The 26872-nt window shown below is 41.9% G+C and overlaps 1 protein-coding gene across 2 annotated transcripts; it reads right to left on the reverse strand.

Annotated features, from left to right (window-relative positions):
- Nucleotides 1–80: 80 nt before the first annotated feature.
- LOC144063622 (carboxyl-terminal PDZ ligand of neuronal nitric oxide synthase protein) lies at nt 81–26609 on the reverse strand. Of its 2 annotated transcripts, none has more exons than XM_077585344.1 (11): nt 26463–26609; nt 24890–24961; nt 12000–12092; nt 11867–11925; nt 11052–11160; nt 10828–10960; nt 10582–10760; nt 9454–9612; nt 8410–8608; nt 6595–6826; nt 81–1692 (listed from the first exon to the last, which is right to left on the reverse strand). In XM_077585344.1, exons 1-11 carry the CDS (start codon nt 26568–26570, stop codon nt 1206–1208), a joined length of 1830 nt encoding a protein of 609 aa, XP_077441470.1. In that variant the 5' UTR covers nt 26571–26609; the 3' UTR covers nt 81–1205. The 2 variants fall into 2 exon arrangements, with proteins under 2 accessions (XP_077441470.1, XP_077441469.1); XM_077585343.1 differs by having other exon boundaries at nt 10582–10763.
- Nucleotides 26610–26872: the final 263 nt, after the last annotated feature.

Raw genomic sequence — 26872 nt, forward strand, 5'->3', positions numbered from 1 at the left:
CTGGAGAGCGCCCCCTGCTGTTCGGTCACAAATCTCCAAATATTTTATACAAAATGAATACAAAGAGAACCACACACAAATTCACCCCTATTCATTTTTATTATTATTGCTTTTTTTTTTCTCTCTCTTTCGCCTTCACCGACCGACAGTTCACACCTGCAACTTTGTAACTACATCCATCACCGCTCTCACACTTACATCAGGATAAAGTTCCAACATTACAAGATCATATTTTTCCTCAGAAAAAGGTCGTAACCACATGGAAAAAATGTTGAATCAGAATGCCATGAGAAAAGGTGAAGTATAATAAAAATAATAATTATTTTTTAGAAAGAGTCACAAAGTTGTGCGGAAATGTTGATGTTCAGAAAAATAACGACTTCCCAAGTAAACGCCTTTTTGGTCTCATAACATTTGGACTCTATTTCTGTAACTTTACAAATCACCTTGAAACTTAAACTTCATTTACACATTTCAAATTCCCTCACATTACATTACGACTTTTAGGTAGTACGAGAATTCTTGGCATCTTATTGCATTCTTCTCATAACTTTACAGATTTGCTCTTAAAATTAAAACTTAAAAATGACAAGATTTAGCTTGTTTAGTTATTGCTGTGATACGAACTTATTTGACTTGACATTTTTTTTTCAATGCAAATTTTCGCTTCCACAATTATTGCTGCAATATTTTGACCTTATTCTTGTCACATTACAATTGTTTTCCCATTGACTTTTTTTCCTATAAATATTCCAACTTTATTCTCATATATATAAACTTTTTTTTTGTGTAGCCTTACAACTGGGTTCCTTTTCCTTCGTCTGACTTTCTTAGTCCTTCTGTCTCTCATCCAATCGGGTGCTCGGCAGGCGTTGAGGCTTCTCACAAGATTGTTGCGTTTGGAATGAAGAACAACAAATGACAACATTAACGCTAACTATCTTAAAAAAAAGAGAGAGAAAGATAGAAAATATTTGTGATATGTTTTGGAATGCAGTCGACCTTGGGTGAATCGGAGCGAATGTAGTGCAAAAGAACTTCTACGTGATTTCCTTCTAATCCCTAAAAAGTATCTTGAATGGTGGTGGTTTTCCATTATAAAAATACTAAATCTGTCCATGGGCTAATGATTTGTACAATAGACGGCTGTCTGGGTCGTGGAGCAAGTGGCTGGAAAAACTAGGAGATGAAGAAAAGGTGTTGCCTTAACTCCGTAACGGGATGGCGTGCTCCTCCTGGCAGTTTTCCAAAAGCTCGTCCTCGGAGAAGCTGATGTGGAGGCGGGTATCGTTGACGGGGGACGAGGCGGGCGGCCGGCGCTCGCCCGAGCTTTCGGCCCAATCCGGACTCCCCTGGCGAACGTTGCGGAGCGGCGTCCCGACAGTCCCGACAGTCCCGCCGTCCCCGAACGCCTCCTCGTCGTCCCGCAGAGGCGAGAGCAGCGACTTGGTCTCGGAGCGCACGCCCGAGTCGTCGCTGGCCGAGCACGAGCTGCTGAGCGAGTGGAAGTCGGCCGACGACAGCGAGCCGGGCGTGGCGTCCGGGAAGGTGAAGAGGGGGCTGTCGCTGCTGGGCGGGCTGCGGCCCGGGGCGGCGGCGTCCGGGATGGAGCCCGGGGACAATGTCCGGCTGGCTCGCTTCCGGATCTGGGAGGGGGGAGGAGGATCCAGCTTTGGTACGGGCGCTTGATACCTGCCAACAACAGACATTATGTTATGTTAAATAGAACGGCTTTAATAAAAATGAAATTAAATCAATTTTAATGACTTTTTCCAGAAAAGATTTGAAGTAAATCCATTTTCCTAAAAGCTACTGCCACCTACTGTAGAGGATGTGCAATTACATTTCATTCTGGTACAACGAAACAACAAAAAAGTCACAGGCGCCTATTTGAGGACTGACAAACATGCGTATATATATATATATATATATATATAAACATAAAAAATGACATTCTTCATCTGTTCGCTTATTTTATTTAATGTTCATTTTCACATTGGTGATTTTAATTTTATTTTAATTTAATTACGGCAAATCGCAATTTAGCACCTTCAGTGATCCATCATTATAGCAACATCAATGCTAATTTATATTAGCCTGTCTATGGCGTTTCACATTGTATGTTAGCAATATGCTAACATACTTTTGCTCGTTGAAATTCTATGGTTTGGTTGCACATTTTGGGGTTTAAATAGAGTAACATTTGTAATGTTTTTTTTTGGCAAACAGGCAAGAATCTTCTTTTCATTTCATCAAAGTGATGTTATACAGCAATCACGCTTTCTGTCAGCATATTGCAGATTTTCCGCAGGCGAGTCTTGAATGTCTCCCCCCGCCATAAATGGCGGTTCCTTGTTCAGTATCCATCAAAGCACAAGTTTGTGCAAAAAGCCGTCTAACGACACACAAAATCTCAGATAACGAGTCACGACACGGACGGACGCGCTAACGAGTCTGGCTTCCTTCCTCAGCATCACATCGGCGGACGCTAACGCTACGCCGGTCCGGTCCCGCTCGGCCTCTCGGTCATCAACTCGGAATAGCAAAGGCGGGAAACGCTAACAAGCTCGCTAATGGCCGCCGCACACACCAGGGAGGTCCTTTGGTGTAGACCTCTTTGAGGGAGGGCAGGTCATTAAGAAAGATCTCATTGGTTGGCTTTTTGTAAGCAGTGAATAAGCATTTTATTTTATTTTATTAATTTGGGCATCCCAAGATGGATGGACAAAATTGAAAAGTCATGAATGTGTTCCAGCCTCAAATAAAAAATAACAATAATGGAAATGTTTGTGGTAGTTTTTTTCATAAGAAAAATGCCATTCAATGATAAAAGATTAGCGCAACGAGAATGAAGTTTTGTTAGCACGTCAATGGCATTTTGCATTGTTTGTTAGCATTAAGCTAAACTGATTTTGAGTTTGTTTCTTTGTTTTTAATGTTTGGCGTGACATTCAATGCAAAACTTGAAGCTTCTTTTTGAACGAATTGTTTGCTGCAACGTTGTGGGATGAACGCAAGCTGGAAGTCAAGCAGCCAAAAGGGATTTTTGAATCTTGTTGTGGCTGTGCTGCGCTTGCATGTTTTCCAGAAGCTTCTTTCCCTGGCAGGTCTTGTTAACGCAGTTTGACTCAGCACTCTCGGCCTTAACAGCGTCTTGTGCACAAAACCTCTTCATCATCCTCTCAGCTTTTTTTTTTTTTCAAGCCCTCCAACCTCTTTTATTCGATAGCTTTGTCCACCACACCATGTTGCAATTTGATTACTGGCTTGCAATGCTACACTATTGTTCATCTTCATTTTGTTTTTGTTCTTCATGAAAACAGTTATGATGTTATTGCCGGCCAGATGGGAAATGAAATGAGAATATTTTAATATCTTGGCTGTTGTTTAGAAGTGCGACGGCGTGTGAGGGTCTCTGATGCCTCAAAAGGTGAGTTTGTGAAAAATGTCCATGACAGTTTTTCACCAAAATAAAAGCGATGTTGTACTATTTTGATAAAGAACAATTTCGACTTGCCGCTGTTTCCATTGAAGAGCGTTTAGCGTTAATATTACTTTAAAAACATCTCCCTCCACTCATCGGGCGTGTGTGTGTGATGGTGTGTTTTTGTTAGCACGTCAATGGCATTTTGCATTGTTTGTTAGCATTAAGCTAAACTCATTTGGCGGGGGTCACATGACTACATGGAATGCGCAAAAAGTGTTTCCATGACACGTTTGCCAAATACTATTTCGACACGTCTTAAAAAACCACCTCACGAGAGCGTCAAACTTTTTTTTTATGCTATTTAAAAGTTTCATGTGTTTCCTTTCCCAGCTTGCTTTTGGGCGTGATTTTTATTTTAGTTTTTTTAAACGGTTTATCTCGCTCGCTGAGCTCGCCGCCGCGTCATCGGCCGATTGAAATGCGATTTAACTTTGCATGCCGCTTGCGCTCGTGATACTCACATAGCGGAGGAGGAAGAGGAGGATGAGGAGGAGGAGGAGGAAGAGGAGGAGGAGGAGAGGAAGGAGCAAAGGAGGGGCAGGTGGCGTTTGTGCGTGTTTTTGATTTGATTAGAGGAGCAAGAGGACGAGCAGGACGGGATCGTCGCACCTGACGGGAAAAGGCCACAGTTAGACCACAGTCAGCCATCAACGGCAACTTTACTGGGCGAGCATAGAAATACGCAAACGCCACACCAACAACTCAATTCTGATCATACGCATGTTAAAATGTGCAAATTGAATTTTTGTTAACAACTCGAATGTAGTCATTTATTTACATTACATTTATGTTCTATCGATACTTTTATGAACCGTGTGCACATATTTAATTATTCAGGCAATAATTGAAATCACGATTATTCAAACGATTATTTTATTTTTTTGGTACAAAACAAGAAAATGTTCGAGGGTTTAAAAATATTAAGGCCAATTAAAAAAAATAGAAACACTATAATTATCGAACGACTCTAGTAAAAGTGAAAAGTACTGTGTGGTAAAACGACTCTTTTTTCAAAAACTTACTCAAGTAAATGTAACTTGTTGCTACCGACCTCTGCACGTCAAACCGTCAACCTCCTATGTCACAAAAGTGCGACTTTAGGTTTTTATTTTCACTTGAGTCCGATTTTGTGTAAGTGTAGTACCAAGTTTGGCCACAACACGTCAGGCAGCAGCACTGAGCGTTACTGTTTGTATGCATGTATGTTGTATTACTGCGCCGTGCGTCTAAAGTAGCTGTTGTGTGAAGGTTTGATTACAATTAACTAATGTGATAATAAATAAATAACATGACATTTTATTTGTATTACACTTTTTAGCTATCTCGAAGTGAGAAAGGAAAATTTAAAAAGTAAATAAATACATAGAATTGTTTATTTTTGCTCTTCCTGTATTATTCCTCATTTGTATGTTTTTCCTCATCACAACAATTTTGTTGTTTTTTTTTTTTGCGAGGGAGCAGACGCTTGAACGGACGCAATCCGATTGGCTTCTCTCGATGTTGCAATCTGCTTTATCGCGTTGGGATTTCACACTTGCATTAAGAGAGGCAAAAAAAAAGAAAAAAGGGAAAAAAAAAAGAAGCGGGGCTGGTAGTGAGGGAATGTTTTCCCTCAGTGGCGCTTTCGGCTTTAAGGGGATTAAAAGCTCATTAAAAAGTAATTACGCATTTGATGTTGGTGTCGCGGCGGAGAAAACATCAGAACGGAACGTCTAGGGGCAATTTATAGAGATGAAATGTTGACTCAAGGCTTTCTTTTATGGAAACAGTCGTGTTTGCATCCAGCCATTTCTTTTCTATGGAGCATTTTAGAATGTTTGCGAAAAGCGTCAGGACGCCAGCAAGCGCGAAATGACCAAACGTATGAATGAGCTCTCACACTCTTTTTTTTTTTTTCATCCTCAAAGCGATCGTCCAACTTGAACACAGCAAACTCAAAACGGGGATTCAAACCCAGATTTCTCCACTGTGAGGCAGACTTGCCAACCACAAGAACATTGGATGATTCTTTATTAGGATCGCAGGCAGGTGACCCAAGACGAGAAAAGTAAATGAAAATACAGTTGGAAGTGAAGGTTTACTTCCAGAGTTAACATGTAGACGGCAGCTCATTATTTTCTCATTTTAAGCTTGAATTTTTTTGTCAGGGTGTCAAATTAGTGCGTTCATTTTGAGTTGAAGTTACGTCAACGCCACTAATTTTTTTTAAAGCGTGATTAACTGTTTGACTGCCAGACGTTTTCAGAAAAGGGATGCCGTGGGTGCCAGCCGATTTAAGCATTTTGACTGATCTTTAGAGGTCCACAGAAAATTATGTGTTTGGACTATGGAAACACACATACTACCAAATGAAAGATTGGACTCTCATCTTTCATCAGAAAAAAAAAGTTTGTTTCTACCTTATTCCGTTTTTCAGTAATCAACAATAGAAAATGGTTAGTTTCACCTCTGTTTTGAAACAAACGTCTTTTAACGTCTTTGGCACTCCTCCATAGGATTTTACTAAACGTTATTTAACGTTTTTGGCAGTCAAAGAGTTAATGAGTGCCCCTTAATTGGAAACCTGTACTGGGGGCAACGCAACAGACACGTTTGCGTCAAAATAATAATAATAATAATAATAATGCATATCATTGTGGAGACTGGGGTCAAGTTGCTTTTACCAATTTGAAAAATGTGCAGAATTTCACAAGTTCAAGATTCGATCTTAGCTCTTAATATGAAAAGAAAAACGCACGGCGCCGTCACCGTCTTACAAATGCAATTATGCCATCTAGTGGCAGAAAATGACCTCGACACAAATCAATATCACGCTCGTTTTTTACAGTACAGTACATCTTTTTAATTTTAACTCAATTTTAAGAATTATTGTGAAATGACTGTATCGATGTATGTATATTTTTATTTTTATTTTAGAGTATGAACACTTAAAAAAATTATATAAAAATAGTTTTATGGTACATTTACAGATATAAGTCATGTGATTAATTACAATTAAAAAATGTAATCGCCCGACACCCCTGGTTTTTGTCCAAAATGTGTCAGCAAAGATAAATGTCAACATTCGAATGTTTTGAAATACTAGGAAACACTTTGACTTGTCTTACTTTTCCTCCACGCCGGACGCCCTCCTGCTGGAGACGGCGAGCACCTCGTCGGACGCGGCGCCCTCCCCGCCGTCGGCCGGCGGGACGAAGGGAAGGCAGCTGTCCCCCAGGCCCAGCGGGAAGGGACGGGAGCCGCCCGGGTCCGAGGAGGCGTCCGTGATGAGCTGCTCCAGGGTGTCGCCGCAGCGCTTCTTCAGATTGAGGGACAGAGGCCTCGAGGACGCGGAGAGCGCTGCGAGACGACATTTCAACAAGTTCGCCTTTGTTAGCTGTGAGTCCCAAACGTGAGGTCGTCAAGTCAGTCTTGGGAAACGACGACCACGTTTCACTTCATTGGGCAGAGAATTGGGATTTGTTTACTAACAAGAATGTATCTTGTTCAACTATCTATCAAAGTGACGTATATTGACAGGCAGACAAATTAATTGCTCTTCCACTTTTTGCAAAAAACAATTTTTGTGAGACTTTCTACAACGCAAAATGTTAGCTACCCTTCTGTTATCTTATGGGTCAAGTTGACCCATTGTAAAGATATTAAAAAATCTGCTGGCCTTATTTTTGTTGGATGGATTATTATTATTATTATTATTTCTAACTGAACACCCCCCCCCATACATGTTTGAAGAAAATACAGACTAAAATTAATTTTTTTTATCTCAGAATCATAAAATTTTAAGTCAGAAAAAAAACGTCTAACCAACTTTGTGCTAACTTCCTTTTTTCACTATTACTGTATTAAAAAAAAAAGATTAGATTGAAGACCTTTTTAATTAAGTGATTAACTCTTTGACTGCCAAAAACGTTAAATAACGTTTAGTAAAATTGTAAAAAACGAGTGTGATATTGATTTGTGTTGAGGTCATTTTCTGCCACTAGATGGCATAATTGCATTTGTAAGACGGTGACGGCGCCGTGCATTTTTTTTTTTCATATTAAGAGCTAAGATCGAATCTTGAACTTGTGAAATTCTGCACATTTTTCAAATTGTAAAAAGCAACTTGACCCCAGTCTCCACAATGATATACATTATTATTATTATTATTATTATTTTGACACAAACGTGTCTGTTGCGTTGCCCCCAGTACAGGTTTCCAATTAAGGGGCACTCATTAACTCTTTGACTGCCAAAAACGTTAAATAACGTTTAGTAAAATCCTATGGAGGAGTGCCAAAGACGTTAAAAGACGTTTGTTTCAAAACAGAGGTGAAACTAACCATTTTCTATTGTGGATTACTGAAAAACGGAATAAGGTAGAAACAAACTTTTTTTTTCTGATGAAAGATGGGAGCACAATCTTTTTTTGGTAGTATGTGTGTTTCCATAGTCCAAACACATAATTTTCTATGGACCTTGAAAGATCAGTCAAAAATGCTTAAAATCGGCTGGCACCCACGGCATCCCTTTTCTGAAAACGTCTGGCAGTCAAAGAGTTAATCGTGATGAATCAAAATTCTAAGATGTGATTAATCTGATCAAAAAATTTAAATCGTTTGACTGCTCTACTGAAAATCCTCCCGTTACGGGTCAAATTGACCCGTTTTAAGCTTTCAAAAAGATGTAAAAGTTAAAGTAAAACAAATTGTTCAATCAAACCATACCATTTTGTCTAAAGAACGTCCACTAGCTTAATGCTAACATTTAATGTAAAACGCCATAGACAAGCTAACAGAAATGTGCATCAATAGAATTCAAAGAATTACGACTTGAGCGCACACTGAGGAGCAACATTCAGAGCAAACCTTCTGCCTGTTCTACGGTGAGAAGGAATATTATTACGAGTGGCAAAAACGTGCGCGCTTCTTCGGGCAACTCACCGCATCCGTTGAGCGGCGTCTCCCGCGGCTGAAGCTCCGCCTCTTTGCCCGGTCCGGCCTCCAGCTGCCGGAGTTGCTGCACCAGCAGGGCCAGGTGCTGCAGCAGGTCGCGGTTCTGCAGGAGCAGCTGGTGCGAGCGCGCCTGCGCCTCCATGCGGGCGGCGCTCTCGGCCGACATCTGATCCTTCAGCAGCTGCACCTGCCGCCGACGCAAACAAAATCAGCATCAACGCTCGCCACAAGAGAAATACAAAGAAATGGTCGCAATTGAGAATGGAATTTTTTTTCGGTGACATTTTTCAAATGTGAAACGCGCCTTGGCGGCATGAAGGTTGGGAAACGCTGATTTCGTGTAAACGGGGACCGCCATGTATTCATTCATGCCTCTTGTTTGTTTACAATTTGCTGCTGTCATGACTGAGCTAGTGCTGCCCCCTGGTGGCACAAGACAGGCCTTTCAACAACAGCCTTGTGTGCAATCGAAAGCAGAGAGAAGACCCTCCCATTTGTCATACGTTCCCGAGGAAAGATAAAGAAGAAGATTCATTCACTAGCACACCAATGCAAATAAGAAGCAAGTGTTAAACTTTGTATATTTAAACACCCAATCAGTGTTCATTTTGACAAGAAATTTTTATTTAGTTTTAGTTATTGTCTTTGGACTCAAATTAATTAAAGTTGTAGCCATAATGTAGTCATCTGATTGTGTTTTAGTTTTAGTTTTAATGCAGTATCGGGGCCTATCTTTTTTATCCGCAACCCCAATTGTTCAACCAATCCATATCTTCTTCAACTAAAAAAAAATAATTCTGCTAGCTTAATGCTAACATATAATGTAAAACGCCACACGCAGGCTAATGTATTTAGCATTGATGTTGTGGTAATGATACATTCTAAAACAACTACAGTAACCCCAAGTTGAGAAAAAAAGTGTCATTGATTAGATGCCACGCGATGGCGGACAAGCACTACTTTTGTCTGAATGGAGCTCCCCCAACTCCCTTAAACAACGTTCCTTGGACTTAAAAGAGTGTCTTCCCTCACCTGAGCGACAGCCACCTGCGTGTGCTGCTGCTGCTGCTGCAGCTGCTGCTGAAGGAGCTGCAAGTAGTGGCGCGACGCCAGCGAGCCCGCCGCCGAGCCAGGGCTGCCGGGAGTCACGCCCTGCGACGTCACGGTGAACAAGGACCTTCCGGAAAAGTCCTGATCGCAAAAAAAAAAAAAACAGCGAAACAACAAAATGGTGCTTACATACATCACTCCCACAATAAGGACAGAAAACAGACTAACAATTGCTAAACTTGGTGCACCTCCACTGGCTCGCCTCTAGAGGGCAGTTGAAGGCAAATCATCATTTGGGTCTGCTACGGACAAAGCGTCCTCCAAACCTTTTGCTGCTACACTACATGGAAATGTAATGATGAAAATGAAAAATTTGGGGCATTATTTATTTATTTATTAAATAAATACAGCAAGTGTGAGAAATGTGTGGAGGGGGGATTTTTGGAGTGTGGGGGGGGGGGGGAACTAATATGCATGTTATGCAAATAAATACATGGACAAAATTTTACAAAGTAAAACTAATGTAATGTATAAACTTTAAAATGCACAACATGTATGTGGAAAAGCCAAAGCTGTAAAAAGAAAAAGAAAAAACATGGAAAATATGTCAATAAAAAAAACTTTCAGGACACAAAAAGCACTGAATGATTTAAAACAAGGAAATAGAAAACTTAAAACGTGAAAAATAAAAAAATCTTAAAATATCTAAAAAATAATAATGAAATGTAGAAAATAAATCAGCATGAAAAACGTAGAAAATAAATGTGAAAAATAGGAAAACTTAATTAAAAATAAATAAATAAGGTATAAGAAGCAAATTGAATTGGTGGCATTTTTAAAAATAAAAACGAAATGGGGGGAAAAAAAAGTTACGTCTTCAAAACAAATGAAGTCACCAATCGGGGATGCCCCAAGCGAGTCAAAATATTAGGAACCACTCTCAGTGGGATGAAGTGCAACTGTTGAGGGTGTACCTAATCAAGTGTCCAGGAAGTGTGGGCTCATGTAGAATGTTTAAGATTAAGCAGGAAAGTGCTTGGCGTAGCGCTTGCATCAGTCCTATAGAAAGCTGCTATATATAGATCGCATATATGTGTGTGCGTGTCTCACCATGATGGTGTGGCCCGGTTTGACCACGCTAAGCTCAGCCAGACTGTGCAGGATGTCCCCGACCGTCTTTTCGCAGAACGATGTGCCGGCAGTGGCGTTCTCCTCCTCTTCCTCATCGCCTCCTCTTCCTCCTTGACCGTCCTCCTCTTCTCCTTCTGCCCCCGCCAGGGTCCTCGGGCCTGCTGGGGGTGCAGCAAAGTGCCCGAGTGGAAATCAAAGCGCTACAATGAGGCCGATTCGCCTTACCGCCGCACCCGCCAGACTCGTCGGCCGACTTGTCGCTCCGGCCGTCGGCGTCCTGCTCGGCGTGCTGCAGACTCAGCTTGTGGCAGACCTCGAAGGCCTGACCCACCGTACGCACCATGCGGATGGCCTGCGTCTGCACTCAACCCAAGATGGCCGCACAGACGGCTTTCAGGCGCGACTGAGCCGCATTCGCGTTCGAAAGGCGAGCGAGGCTTCGGCCTGACCTTCTTTTTGGATTTGAAGACGTTGCAGCGGAAGGAATTGCTGGAGCCGTCCCTGGCGATGTAGCTGAAGATCTTCAAGTCTTGCGAGTCGTGCGACACGTAGAAAATCCTGGAAGGGGAAAAGCCATCGGCAAACGATCAATGAATGACACAAATGCAATGGAAATAAAAAGTTACAAAAAAAAATAAAAAAGTAAATTAAAAATATATATATTACTAAGGTAAACCATGTAAAGAAATATAAAACAAAATAAAACTATAAAAAATAAGATATATTTCTCAAAAGTGTAGAAAAAGTTAAAACAATGTAAATATAGACGTAAATGGAAATATGTATGGAAAACGCACAAATACAAATTGAAAAAGGTCAAATAAAAAATATAAAAATAAAAACAATTTTTACAAAAATTCCAAATGAACAAAAATGTACAAAAGCTCATTTAAAAAATATCTAACATAGTTTTTTTTTAAACAAAAATAGAACCAAAATATATAAAACCATTTAAAATTTAAACCAATGAAATCATGTAAAAAAAATTGTAAGATATATATTTAAAATGAGCAAAAAATAATTTAAAAAATGCCCCGAAAAACTAATAAAAAAATCTAAAAAAAGAAAAGAAAAAAAGTTACATCAAGAAATAAAAAATAAATGTCACTTACAAATACATGTGCATTAAATTACCAAATTGTAAAAAAACAAAACCCCATTGAAAATGTGTCTTTTTTTTTAACGATAATTTGACAAAATAATTGTTAAACAATCATAACAAAAACAATTTGAGAAAAAAAAAAACGAAAGTTTTGCATCGAACCTGTAAATGGGGTCGTGCATGATGAGCAGCTTGCTCTCGTCCCACGTCCACTCTTTCCTCTGCGGGCGGAAAAACGGCGTTGGCGCGTTAGCATCAGTCTGCTCGTCTTGCCGTCGGTGCGGCGTCCACTCACTTTTTGCTTCTTGCGCAGCAGCACCTTGACGCCGTCCACGGACACGACCATGTTGACCTTCTTCTTCTTGATGTTCTTGGCCTTGAACTCGTACTGGCCGAGCAAAAAAAGACAAGAAAAGAAAATATGCGCGTTAGTGTCGAAAAAGGTCTATAGATGATTCTCATGACCCACCCCAGTGTGCCATTTGATTCTGAGTGTTAGCAAGTATTGTTAAATGCTCATTTTCTAGCCTGCATCAACACGAAGTGACCCGCTTTGCCGTATCCCCCCCCCCCCCCCACCCCCCGAGCCACGGTGATTAAAGTTTCAGCCCTCTAATTATACGGAAGCCAGACCCCGGGAGAGCTGATTAAATACAGAACGGCTTTGCAGAGGGAGGACAGGAAACACATCAGCCCGTGTCACATCCAGTGGAACCTCATTTTGGGAAACATGCTACAGCGACCCCCACCCCCCCCTCCCCCCTCTCACCTCTCAGAAATAGTGAAATCCTGCTATTAAAAGCAATATACTGTAGTGGCAGTCCATCCACACTTATACCTGTGCTACTTTATTAACTCTTTGACTGCCAAAAACGTTAAATAACGTTTAGTAAAATCCTATGGAGGAGTGCCAAAGACGTTAAAAGACGTTTTTTCAAAACAGAGGTGAAACTAACCATTTTCTATTGTTGATTACTGAAAAACGGAATAAGGTAGAAACAAACTTTTTTTCTTCTGATGAAAGATGAGAGTCCAATCTTTCATTTGGTAGTATGTGTGTTTCCATAGTCCAAACACATCATTTTCTGTGGCCCTTGAAAGATCAGTCAAAAATGCTTAAATCGGCTGGCACCCACGGCATCCCTTTTCTGAAAACGTCTGGCAGTCAAAGAGTTAGTGCAGTAGCACAATGCGCCGCAAAAACGGCGGGTAGCACTGAGTGAGCTCCAGGAGACCATACAAGGTGTCGTTTGGAAAAATGTACAGATTTCTAAAGAAAAGTCAAGGACTTAAAAAGGAAAAAAAAAACATGGAGTCTTTTGAGGGAAAACATCAAAATAATACCATTACAAAGTCATACGATTACGAGGGGGGAAAAGTCATTTGAGGAAAACAAAATTAAAAAGTTGCAAGAGAAAAAAGGTGTAATGTTTTTAGAATATTATTTTTGTGGAGAAAACGTTTTGTTTTTTTTCAAATCAGAAAAACATCATAATAGTACCAACTAGTACTTGCATGATAATAGTAGAAATATATATATAATTTTATGAAAATAAAGTTAAAATCTTATGAGGAAAAGAAATGGTAAAATTGTGAGGGATTTTTGTTGTTTTTATTTTATAGCCATCCTCGGCTCTCTTGACATTCTTACCACAACGCTGACAATACGATTTGGTATTGATAAAAAAAAAAAATTGTCATTGTGAAAAAAGCTGCATTGACATTGAAACAAGTATTGGCATTGTAAAAGGTGGTATTGAAAAATAAAATACAGACATAAAAAAAAAAAACTATTTCCTTAAAGCATATTGTTTTGTATAATGATGTCTTTTTCAATACCAATCTGCAGATTTTTTTATTTTTTTTTTACACACTCTTTTTTGTGTCACGGGTTTTCAGTTTTCAGTTCTCTTCCAAGTTCTCTTTCAACTTATTGGCAGTGTTTAAACATGGAAGGGGAGGGGGCGGGGTTGGGGGCGGAGCTTTGAGCACGAGAACGCCTTCCAGCTTTTTAAGAGAGGAGAGAGCGCCCTCTGTCGGCTAAAGGCAAAACCTGAATTCCCTTCAACAGTCAAAGAGGCTCATGGATACAAATTCATCAGGAACTCCTAAACCGACTGTAAGTCTGTGTTTTTTCTACATTAAAACCACCATATTTTAAATTACTGTACGCATCATGTCATGCTAATTTAGCTAACATAATAAAAAGTCAAGTTTGCATAAGTCGTAATATAATAAGTAAAAAACTTTTTTCAATAGTGGGAATACATTTGGAATTTTAATGAGGAAAACCAATCATTTTTACGAGCGTTAACATATCACTTGAAAAAATTCAATATTCAAACAAATCGTCCAAGTGTCACCAAACCAAAAGACATCAAGCTTCTTTTATAATTCACCCTCCAAGTGGGATTCAGCAACTTCACATCCAAAGTATGAAATTTTTATATTTGCTTTCTCTTCAACATCCCCCCCCCCCTCCACTCCCCCCATTGCCGCTCAGCAAGTGCTGCCTTTAAAATATTTAAGCCGCGGACGCCTCGCCGTCATGGACGGTGGAGCAAACAATCGGGAGCTCGCGATGTCATCGTGCCGCGTTCCAACCACGGCGAGGCGACGCCGTGCGCTTCCTCGCCTTCGGGGAAAAAAGCAGGCGAGTTTGTAACAAATGATGCCGAGTGAGCTGCCGTGCCGAGGTTGCGCTCGTCTCGACGAGCCGTCGTGCGAGATTTGGCTCGTCCCATTTGTGGGGAGCGAGCGAGCGAGCGAGCGAGCGAGCGGGCGGCCCGAGGCGCACTTTTTGTGTCCTTGCGTTTGTCGGACTGGAGGTGTTCGCTAGCATTTTAAAGGGGACCTTTCAAGGAAAACACACACACAAAAGGTCAAATGTTTGAAACCAAGTGTAAAGGGTCACTCAAATGTGCTTTTTTTCCCACATAGTTAAATCCAGATAAGCTAAAAATAACGCATTTAGTCACACAAAGCGAGAATTCCCTCTTGAAACTGTCCAGTGTTCACTCATTAACCAAAGCATGGCAGCTAAAAGCGCCGCGTCATTAAATTAGCATGGGAAGTTCACGTGCGAATTTTGCTTAATGACATCCGGAAAAGCTAAAAAATAAGACATTTAACGGTATTAACACAAAGTATCAAGCATCAGTTCCGTTCTTGAAGTTGTCCAGAAGCTAAAAGCGCCGCATGATGATATTAGCGTGGGACTTGAACGTGCTAATTTCGCTTAATTAATTCCAGATCAATTAAAAGCACCACAATTAATCATAACAGCAGTTTTTGGTGTTTAATGCAATGTTTGATGCGTCGGCTTGTATGAGTTGCTCCTTTTGTGCTAACGAAGAAGCGCTTTACAATTAGCGCAAAATCGATGCTAATTTTTTGCCAGTCTATGAATGTTAGCATTAAGCTAGCTGGCTAGCTGGCTTTGTTTCGGTAGAACATTTTTGTGTTTGAATACAAAATGTTTACTCGTCTTTTATCTTATGTGACTGCAGTTGTACATCAAATTTCAAGTGAGTGGCAGCGATAAATAAACTTCTCTCTGCTTGACAGCAAAGCAGAACTTAACTCTTTGACTGCCAGACGTTTTCAGAAAAGGGATGCTGTGGGTGCCAGCCGATTTTAAGCATTTTGACTGATCTTTCAAGGTCCATAGAAAATTATGTGTTTGGACTATGGAAACACACATACTACCAAATGAAAGATTGGACTCTCATCATTCATCAGAAAAAAAAGTTTGTTTCTACCTTATTCCGTTTTTCAGTAATCAACAATAGAAAATGGTTAGTTTCACCTCTGTTTTGAAACAAACGTCTTTTAACGTCTTTGGCACTCCTCCATAGGATTTTACTAAACGTTATTTAACGTTTTTGGCAGTCAAAGAGTTAAGAGGCGTGTGTCAAACTTTTTTTTCGCTTTTTAAATTCTCCCTCCCTAAGGTTTAGGGGGTTCGATTTAAGGTCCGACAGCAATGTCCAGCAATAAACGTGGCTCATTGTACAAAGATAGCAAGGTTCAAAACCCGGATGAAGTAATGTGGAAGAAAGGCCTTTGCGCTTCCTTGAAAGCAGGTCAGTTCACAAAACCGCTGACGCCATTGACGGCGGCGGCGCCGCGCGGGATCCCACAAAAGCGCCTATAGATTGCTGCAACCTAGCAACTGCTTCATTACAATTCCCAGGATTTGGGGACTTTTTAGTGGGGAGCGGGGTGAGGTGACAAAGAGATGACTGTTGGGAGACGGAGCACAATACAGCCCCCCCCCACCCCCCACACACACACACTCCAAAACAGGCTTCTTGGAACGAACAGCCCCAAAAATCCACACTTCAATGCAAAATGTACATATCCTGTATTTATATATGTGTTTTTGAAAATTCAGCCCCGCAAGCCAGTTTCACTTGGCTACATGAAATTTGGCACGCACGTCTATCTTGAGTAGACCCACAAAAAAGTCTTAAGAAGCAATGCCCAAAAAGACACAGGAAGTCAGCCATGTTGCTCTGAAGCCGGCATTTTACGGTGTTTTTTGTCATTTCTAAAAGAACCTTAACTCTTTGACTGCCAGACGTTTTCAGAAAAGGGATGCCGTGGGTGCCAGCCGATTTTAAGCATTTTGACTGATCTTTCAAGGTCCATAGAAAATTATGTGTTTGGACTATGGAAACACACATACTACCAAAAAAAGATTGTGCTCTCATCTTTCATCAGAAAAAAAAAGTTTGTTTCTACCTTATTCCGTTTTTCAGTAATCCACAATAGAAAATGGTTAGTTTCACCTCTGTTTTGAAACAAACGTCTTTTAACGTCTTTGGCACTCCTCCATAGAATTTTACTAAACGTTATTTAACGTTTTTGGCAGTCAAAGAGTTAAAGATGAACTAATCCCTTGAGATTTTGCCAAGATTCCTACGAAATTTCTAACACATATTTGATACAGACCGAGGGCACTAATTTACAAATATTTTTTGTTTTTACGACTATGAATATTGTAAAGCATCTTTAAAAAAAAAAAAAAAAGTATAATAAGGCATCTTTTTTTTTTTTTTTTGTGGCCACTGGGGAATGTTGCTACGTCACTGTTCGTACCTCTGCTATAATCGCAAATTTGTTATTTACTTTTTCTTTCTTCCAAGTGATGTTCTGAGCAACTTTTTTTTGTGTGTGCGGGATTTGATGACCGATGGTCTGGCATGAACCCCCGCAAAAAAAACAGGCCTTGACAGTATTGCTTCTTGCCGTCCACGTGAAGCGCTAAAAGACTTTCCACTTAACACAAAAAAGTGCGCGTTCACGTTCCTGCAGCTCATGGATTTGTAGGGACGTGCAGCTTTTAGCTTTGGGGGGCTGCTGAGGGATTTGGGGGTGCGTGTGACGTGAGCGCCATCCCTGCCACTAATCCTATTATTCTTTCTCCACTTGGCGGCTCCCCGGCGTTTTTTTTTTACCCTCCAGTTCGCCGCAGACAGTTTGACCTGCCATTTGTCCGTCGGGATAAACGCAGCGGAAACAAAATGGCGGTCAACAATGTCATACTGATGCCCAAACGTAGCGTAGCTGACAACATCCGTGACGTCACAATTAGCATTTCGATGGGAGCAACGCTGCACACAAAAGGCATCTCCCTGCGCTATTTATTTCCAAAGAGAAAAACAAAATTAAGAAATGATGTTGAAATTTTGGAAAACTTTATTTACAGTCAAAAACTTTAGGGAATTATTTACTTTTATTTTATTTTATTTAGCTTAACACATGCTGACCCTGGAAGCTCCCTGCCATTTTTGCTCAATTTTTTAAACAAAGCTGTCAATTCCTCATATGTATACAATTAAAAGAAAATTACATTTTGACGCTAATATTTTCCCGTTTATCGGCTTGAAATATTGGCATATCGGTCTATCACTAGTCGAGACGTATTAATTTGTCTGCAATTTTGCTGTCCAGCCAGTCGTCTGTGGAAAGTGGACTTGATGACCCAAGCACTTCTTCCTGTGTTAAACGACTTCATCTTCGGTTAGCTTAGCAATTAGCACGGCTTCTCCCTTCATCACAACGATTCGAGTCAGAAATGCAGCTCATTCTCCGCCAGGGATGTGATCGCTATCGACTTGGGGGCGACTCCGCAACGTGTTGAGCCGCCGAAGGTAGCCAGCCGAAGCTTGTTGCTAGCTAGCTGGCGCGGCGTCGGTGGCGCCGAGCTGCGCCTTAGCCTCCGACTAGCCGCGGCGAGTCTTTGTTAGGCGTTCTAAATGGTTATCAGTTGAGAAATGCGTAAGGAGGCTGGTGTGTAAAATGTCGACATTGATTTAGGAACGTTGTCGCGGCAAATGTGGACTGATGAGAGCATTAAGCGCCAGCTGCAAATCTCTCCGGCGAGGGCGTGAGATGAGAGCCGCATCTCGCACGCGCGGCGAGGAAATTCATTTCGCATTCAAGATGCAAGCAGAAAATCGATGTCGCCCCGAAGCCTTCGTGCATTATTAACCGTGCTGGTATTTAGCAACAAACTCACACAAAAAGGAAGCCTTTAATTGCACCGGCAGGCTTTGCAATTTGGTGGCACTTGCGGCGACGGGGGTGCCCGTGGCGACGCCGCGTCCAATCGGGCCCGCCAAATCGCTGTTTTTTCCGAGAGTGCACTTTACGAGGCTCCGTGTGCGCAGGCTACGCTGAGATTAAGTGTTTGGCATGCTAAGGTTGCTCCTTTGTTTTGCCTCTGCAAGCCGCCCGCCCCCACCCCAACCGTCCTTTACCCCCCCCCTCGGTGCCCAAGGGACGGCCTGTCCTTTCACAGCGCCTGTCAGGGAGGCACTGAGGCGTGAAGCCATTCTCCGCGCAAAGAGTCCTGTGTTGAGTCTTCGCTGGTCCACTCGGCCCAATATTGACTTTACGGAGTCAGATCGCTGTCAAAAAGGCGTGTCGGTAAAAAAAAAAGAAGAAGGCGTATTTGTGATCGAGTTTCGTATGCACGATAAACGATTCGTAGCCGTAATAGTAATGTTTGGCGTTTTTTTTTCCTTCTTTCTTGCGGGTACGACTCGTCTGTTGTGAATGCGCCTCCACTGCTGCGGGTACGAATCCAGAACATGCAAGTGACAATGACGTCACAAACCGGTCGCAGGGGAAACGAGTCGAGCCGCGATTCCTCCACCTGCGCGTGCGCCAACAAGTTGTTGTGTTTTTTGTTGGCAATGCGGCAATTATTACCGACGGTCGCTCAAATGCCGCAACGGCAACCTGAAAACTGGATGCGACTTTGGGAGCCAAAGAAGAACTTTATATTTTTGGTACGGTTTCATGTAAATGATATGCGGGTTCACTGCTTAACACGATTAAATGGAGTCACTAAATGTCTTTTTGGGTTCAAGTCAGGTTTGTGTGCGGCGAGCTAGCTAGGCTAGCTAGGGCAGCGCTAGCCAGGCTAGCTAGGGCAGCGCTAGCCAGGCTAGCTAGGGCAGCGCTAGCCAGGCTAGCTAGGGCAGCGCTAGCCAGGCTAGCTAGGGCAGCGCTAGCCAGGCTAGCTGGGGCAGCGCTAGCCAGGCTAGCTGGGGCAGCGCTAGCCAGGCTAGCCGGGGCAGCGCTAGCCTGGCTAGCTGGGGCAGCGCTAGCCTGTCATGACAGACGTTTACCTCAAGCGTAAGCAGAGGCGCAGCTTGCCATTTGGCAAGGCGGGCAATTGCTTGGGGCCCCTTAGCCAGCAGGGGCCCCCACAGGGCACACAGATTTGACACAAACCGCATACGCGTCACATTAGCAATGCAGCAATGACAACTGGCCGGCTCAAATTCCCTGACTCAGGTGGGTTTTTTCTTAAAAAAAAAAAAAACACACACAAAAAAAGCAATAATAAGGTCGATTATTTGTGTGTGTGTAAATGATTATTAATAGTAGTAAAGCTTTTATTTAAAAAACGGGGAAAAAAACATATAGTAAAGCTCTTTTTTTTTTTCAATTAAAAAATTACCACGTCGTGAGTTTTTATTTATTTATTCATTTATTTTACATATTAAAAAAAAAAGAACATGTATAGTGAGGCTTTTTTTTTTTTAACAACCATGCAATTTGTAATTTAATTTTCCTGTTTTCTGTCGTCTGATTTTTTTTATTTATTTTTAAGTGTTTTTAAACTTTTACACGGTCGCATGAAATCGGCCTTGCTGAGCAAACAGACTAAAAGATTGATCGCGCTGATGTGCTGGAAAACGTCCGCTGCCATCAGCTGCTTTTGACAGCGACCTTTCTGTCAAAAGCAGCTGAGTCACACGCTAACCTGACTTCTTCATAAAAAAAAAAAAAAAAAAAAAAGGTTGCAGGGTTGACTAAAAAGCATCCTAGCCTGCTAAATTTGGCAAAAAAACAAACAGCTGGTGGCTGTAGGAATTTCTGGAAAGCGCTTGGCCAGCGTCCAACACACGACAACAATCTCTCTCGTCTGGGTTGTGCAGTGCGGAAAAAACAAACAAAAAAACAACCAAGGCCAGCTACGTTTTACTCAAATTTCTGCAACCAGCAGCAGAAATTTCTGTCAATTACACATGATATCAATTTTGCATATCATCACCCTCTTAAAACAATTGCCTATCTTTCAACTGCAATTAAATAATTTGTAATTTCCACATCATTTATCTTTCAATTGACTTCATAAGCAATTTCTGCAAAAATCGCACTTAGTTTAGTTCTAAGAAGGCCTTGATATTCATATTCAAAACAGAGACGTATCCAGCAGGAATTTCTGGCAAGTACGACACACGACAACAAAATCCTCCGTGTTCCACATCATGTGTGCTTGGATTGTGGGAATCGAGTGGAAAAAAAAAAACAAACCTTGCCAGCTACATTTAGCAACCAACGAGAAGCGGAAGTAGCAGGAACTTCTGGCAAGTACTGGTTGTGTCTTGCATGTGACAACAATCTCCTATATAGCTTAACCTAACAATAAGCTTTCTTTACAAAGTTACGCTGCCAACTACTGGTCTGGTATACACATTACAGCATTCTTTCCTTTTTTCTTTTTTTTTTCCACCCCAGATGTTTGACTACTTTACAAAAACAAAAAAGTTGAATCCAATTTTTTTTTCTAGTTGTTCCTCATTTCTGGTGTTGTAACTGTGAGTGAGGCAAGAGCGCAGGAATGTCGTGATGATGAAACTCTGCCTGGAAGCTCTTTTTTTTTGAGACAAAATCGTGTGTTTGGGGCAGGAGCGAGTGCGTGGGTTGATGGCGGCCCGGCGCAGCCTCGGGCGGATGGTAAGAGCGTGTTTGTGTATGCGCGTGACACGACGCTGCCGGTGGAGGGCGGCGACCATTCGGCACCTGCTTGTCCGTCCACGTGAGAGGGGACCGGCTGTCTGCGCTGCTTTTAAGGCCAACAATTTCTTTTTTTTTTTGACATTCCCGGTTGTGTTTGCACTTGCGTGAATGTCAATTTGAGAGGAAATAAATGAGCTTTTTTGCAACTTTAAAAAATTAAAAAAATTACTGACAAAAAAAAAATTCAAGTAGGGAAAACAAAATTTTAATTTTTTAGGCCGATTTTTTTGCCAGAAAAAAATCTGATTACCGATTAATCGTCAGATATGATATACAGTATGTAATGAATAAAATGATCCCCTAGGGCTGGGTATTGATTCTAATTTCCTCAATCAATACGATTTCGATTCACAAGTTTAGTTCAGTTGGATTCGTTTTTAACCGATTCGATTCACTTCACTTCAATCCGATCCTATCGATTAATTGTGGAACAACAATTCTTCTTAAATGTCAAGGACATGACAAAAACGTCACAAATATTTAATTTCCAACGTAAAGCAAGGATGAGATGAAAATATTTATATTATTAGAATATTTTCATAATTCAAATTTAAAGGATCTTTGTGCAGTTTGTCACTTTTTTTTTTTTTTTTACTCGCGACTGCCACCTCTGGCCCAAAAGCGTAACTGCAGCATCTGTGTCAGGCTCGTTCATGGTGCGCGTTAAATAATCAATTCATGGTTTTATGAATGGAAATTGGGATCGAAAAGGAAAATCGATTCGGTATCGATGATTCCATTTTTTTAAAACCCAGACCACATTTCGAGGAGGTTTTTGCCCCGACGGCAACGACACACGTGGGCAAAGTAGATAAAAAAAAAAAAACATCCAAAATGGCGACATTTTGCAAAAACATCGGAAAGCTCGTTGCTGCGGGAATTTGTGGCAAGTAGTTGCTGAAGGATGAAAAAGGTCCGAGCCGCATCCCTGAAGTGGCCTTTCTGCCGGCCTCCATCTTTGTTTGTGCGCGGGACAGACAAAAGGGGACTTAACACTTGAAGCTGATCCAAAACACTTCTAGGTCAGCCACTGTGCTTGCGTACATCTGCCATAAAAGCCAGCAGCAGTGAAAACAATGGCCCCCATTATGGATAGACCCCCCCCCCCCCCAAAAAAAAAAAAAGATACCCTAATGCATATCCGGTGTGCGCAACGTTTGAGTGCACATAGAACAAAAAGCAGCGGCCCCCGTGCCCCCACCTTTGCACCGATCTGTCGTCCTGTCCTGGTGTCTCGGACATGCTGGGACATCAGAAGGTGTTTTTCTTGATAGGATTGTCCCACATCATGTGTCCTACATTCTGCCAATCATACCCCCCCCCCCTTGTCGAATCCGAGTTAGACATTTGTAAACGTCTGTTTTGACTTTGAAAACAAAGACCGAAGCAGTAACTGAATCCCTTTCAAAAAGGTCGGTGAGTACTTGCGTGATATTGCATGATTATTGTTGAGTTGTTTTTTTAATCACAAAAAAATCTCAATATTAGTTAATAAACAGTATTCTTTAATGCTAGATAAAATGTTTATTTGATGGAATAACCAATTCTAAAAAATTCTAAGTCGCTATGCTCTCGTCACACTTTTTTTATTTTTATTTTTTTAAATACATTATCTTGCGCCCATCGGCAAAATTACCAACACACAGTCTAAAAAGCCTCCACGTAGATTCGTGCCCCCCAAAATAGATCCCTTATGTTATGATCAAATGTTAGCAATAAGCTAGCGGATTTTTGTTACACTAAATTGTAAGGTAAGAAAAGTGTTGTTTATAGAATGTTCCGATTGTATGCTAATTAGGCAACAAATATGCTAATATATGCTTGGAGTTTTTGTATTATATATGTTAGCATTAAGCTAGCAGATTTTTGTTTGACAAAATGATGAGATTAGCTTGAATGTTGAATATGTCCCGTTTAAACTCATTAACTGGCAGCCATTTTGACTGAAGCAACCCCCTTCGCTCCCGGCTGTTTTACTGGCTTTTGTCTGATTTTGCAAGGCCCAATATTGTGTTCTATGGCTATAAAAACATGGCACGTACCAAAAGAAAGATTAGAGTCTCTTCTTTCATCAGGAAAAAAAAAAAGCATATTTGTACGTGTTTCCGTTTTGCAGCAATTAGCATTAGAATAAAAGTTTCATCATTATTCACAAATCTGTTGGAAAAAGAGACTTTTTTTTGCAAATATTTTTTTTTCTCAGAATATTGCCTTGCCTTCTAAAAATAAATATAATTATACGTGGCCCTAATATGCCGTCCTATGAACGCCACAGGTGTAAGCTGTGAAATGATTTTGGAATTATTGTTTCTGCTTCAGGAGCTGAGAAATCAATGATTTATTTTTTTTTTTAATATTGTTGAATTTCCAGGAAAACTTCAGCTTTTTCGGGAGGTGACTCAAAAGTCACCCTTAGGTTTTAGAGGCATGTTTTTGCCAGGCACTTTAGGCCTAAATGGGTTAATGGAGTCTGTTGCTTTTTAACCCCCCCAGCCATGCAGCAAACATGCGTGAACCCGACCAGCGCATCCCCCGCTGCCGCAATGCTGCATGTGCGCTTAACAAAAAGGTGATCCAGGCGGGCGGCAGGGTTAAAAAAAAAAAACGAGAGAAAAAAAAAAAAAAACGAAATTCCCCAGGAGACTCTTGGCAGTCGGAGAAAGGAGACCTTAAAAAAAAAATCCCATTAGGGGCCGATCGGAATTGAAAGCGGGAAGCGCCTGCTTGGCCCTCAGCCGCAATCTATTCCTGTCCACGCCGAGCAGATAGCCAGCGATGGGCTAAAAGGAGGTGCGCTATTTTGGTGGCACAAGTAAAAGGGGACGGGGGGGAGGGCTTCCATTTGCGTTCTTCCTGTAACCCCCCCGCGCCCCCCCCCCCCCCCCCCACCCCCGATCCCAATGAAAAGTGGACGCAGACACTGGCACGAGGCATTCAAAGGCACTTTCTACGCCGCTAGGCAAAGTGAAAGCAACAAAACTCCTCGCCGAGCGGCCTCACACGCGTCTCAAAGGATCAGCGGGGGAGGGGGCGACACACACACACACACACACACACACACACTCACATTATGTCCCGCCGTGGGAACGGCAGGTGCGCACCCGAGCTGGCCAATCACAAACAAGAGATTAGCTAAAGGCAGCGGGTTTGTTGCAAGACGGTGGCAGTTTGGAGCGACATCTTTCCCAAAACGCGGAAATCGGAGCGACGACATCTGCAAAAATCAAGACGTTAAACGTTTGGTTGAACTCGGGTGACCATGTTCCCATTTCAAAAAAAAAAAAAAAAAATTATATTGTGACACCTGTTGCAAGTACACAGTGTACTTCACCTTTTATAAGTCACGCAATGCCAACAGGACGTAAGAAAACGGTTTGAACCTTCATCGTCCCTCGCCACGCCACGGAAAAGTATTTTAAGTAAGTAGATTTGAAAATGGAACGTTTCCACTTTGGATCTCGCAGCCGGCAAAATGTGAGGAACCCGCGTTCTTGCCCTGCTGAGACTTGCGATTCCTTCACGCGTGGTCCAGGCAGCCCGATCCAATTTGTACGCTAGCAACCGCTCTGACTCGAACCCAACCAACTCACATTGAAACATGGCGATCTTGACCCCATGCGGCGCTCGTGCATGTTTCCGAAGATAAACGCACGTTCGGCAGGCGGCCCCGTTTGGCGCGGGTTCGCTCAGCTGTGCTTAAGAGCGCCGCGGTGTGAGACGACGCCCGTCAAGCCGCGCGCGGCGGGAAAACAAATTGCGTCAACCGCTGATATCCCGCAAAAAACCACACGCTGCCGGACTCTTTTGCGAAACCTTGTGAAATCAACGTGTGTGCTTGTCGACATGACGCCGTCTCCTTACCCGGATCCTCCTCATGGCCGCCACAATCTCCATGCGACTGTTGGGCCGCGGCACGTCCAGACTCCCCACGTACTGCCACACAAGCAAACACGTTTTTTTATTATTTATTCAGAAGGAGCGACGTTTATGATATGAATTCTGTGAGGGAGTTGCATATTGGGCCTCAGGGCTCCTTTCTAGGGCCCCTCATCGCTTCCAAAGCGCGCGACTATTTCTTGATTTATTGACTTGAATTTGTGACGCTTCAACGTTACTTTTCTTCACGTGCGTGTCAGGCTCAAATCGCAAATGGAAAGAGTCGGCGTCAAAGCACTACATGATGACAGGTGGTCTGGTGAATGGGTCGAGGACCAATAAATAAGTAAGTTAGACAAGCGATGCAATCTAATATTGAAGGTAATTACAAATTATACTCGGGTGGACTAAAAGCTGAGTTGTGTTTTCTTGCCATCTTAATAATTGATGGCAGCAACAAACACAGCAAGTTGAAAGCAAAGTCTTTAAATATTTTTTCTCCCACAAACTCTTGCCAGACGCCGTCGGCAACTTTAATGACTTTACGCCGGTACATTTACTCCAGTAACTTTTTACATGCATTACTTTTCAGAGTAACAATAATGCGACAGACATGTTATTTCTATTTTTATGACAAATATAAACTTTATAATTTCATTCTTCCATCGCTTCAATGATCTTTTCAGCAAAGTGAAACTGTTGGCTATTTTATATTTTTGTCTTCATGAAGTTAATGCTCTGATTACAAAAATAATGACTCAGTTACTTAGTACTTACTTGAATCCTAATTATTTTATTCTAAAGTATAACAAGTATTCTTGGTTAAGTACAATTGTTGGTGACTTCCAACACGATTACCAATCACTTAACTGAGTATTTTTCTCTCTCTAAATACTTACACAAGAAGCGATTATTACTTTTTACTTGAGCCACATTATTTTAAAGTAGCAACACTCTTACTCGAGTACAATTTTTGGCTACTCTTACCAGCTCCTGAATGTTTTTTTTTCTCTCCATTGAATACAACGAATAACTACTTTTACTTTGTTCCTATTATTTCAAAAATAACACTACTCGTAATAAAGTAGCATTATTTTCCCATACTTACCTCACCAGTTACTCAGTACTAAAGTATTTTTCGCTGATACTAATTATTGGGAGGATTACTTGTTACTTGAACTTGGCTCATAATATTGTTAAGTAGGTATCAGTACTCTACCCACTTGTGCTCTTCTTTTTTTTTTTTTGACTTGACAGGCTACTTGCGCTAACTCAAGTATTTTTTTTGAGGACTACTCCTGCTTGAGTCACATGACTGTAAAGTAACAGTACCTTTACTTGAGTATAATTTTTGGAGTCTCTACCCACCTCAGCTTATCAGTTTGAGTAGTTTTCTTCACTCAATACTCAAAAATACTCAAGACTCTAGTGATTTTTTTTAAAAGACTACTTTCCCCCTTTACTCGCGTGATAATATTGTTAAGCACTACTTGAGTACCATTTTGTCTGCCGGCTCTCCCCCGCCTGCGTCGCGTGCGTAACGTCTGCATGTCAGTACCTTGGCTTGGAAGGAAATGCCATGCTGGTAAGCTTCCTCGTTGTGCAGCGGCAGCCTGGCGTCGGCCACGTCGTCCACCAGGTTGTAGCGGTTCCTCCGGGCCGGCATGGCGGGGCTCCCGCCGCCCACGCGACCTCACAACAAGGCTCCGGGTCCGGGTCCGCGCACCTCCTGGCCCCGGCGGCTAGTGCGCATCGTCGTCGCTCCGAACCGGAAGGAGAGGAGAAGGAGAAGCGTCAATGCGGTGCTCGTAAATTAGGGTGGGCGATGGTGATGATGATGATGGCGTCCGTGGTGGTGGGCTGCGGGGTGGAGGGTCGTGCTGCGAGGCAGGCTGGCTGCACTTGTCTCGGCTTCCCGTACATTGCACAAAGCAAAGCTCTCAATTAATGGGGCAAAGTTCCACCGAA

This window comes from Vanacampus margaritifer, chromosome 14 (assembly GCF_051991255.1).
Source record: "Vanacampus margaritifer isolate UIUO_Vmar chromosome 14, RoL_Vmar_1.0, whole genome shotgun sequence".
Taxonomy (NCBI): Eukaryota; Metazoa; Chordata; class Actinopteri; order Syngnathiformes; family Syngnathidae; genus Vanacampus; species Vanacampus margaritifer.

Excerpts from the sequence above, each read along its gene's own strand:
- LOC144063622 (XM_077585343.1), bottom strand. The coding sequence starts at position 26,570 with ATGCCGGCCCGGAGGAACCGCTACAACCTGGTGGACGACGTGGCCGAC. Across the intron at positions 11,161-11,866 it reads ATGCACGACCCCATTTACAG|GATTTTCTACGTGTCGCACG; the intron begins GTTCGATGCAAA and ends TTCCCCTTCCAG. Across the intron at positions 1,693-6,594 it reads GCGTCCGGCGTGGAGGAAAA|GTATCAAGCGCCCGTACCAA; the intron begins GTAAGACAAGTC and ends TGTTGTTGGCAG.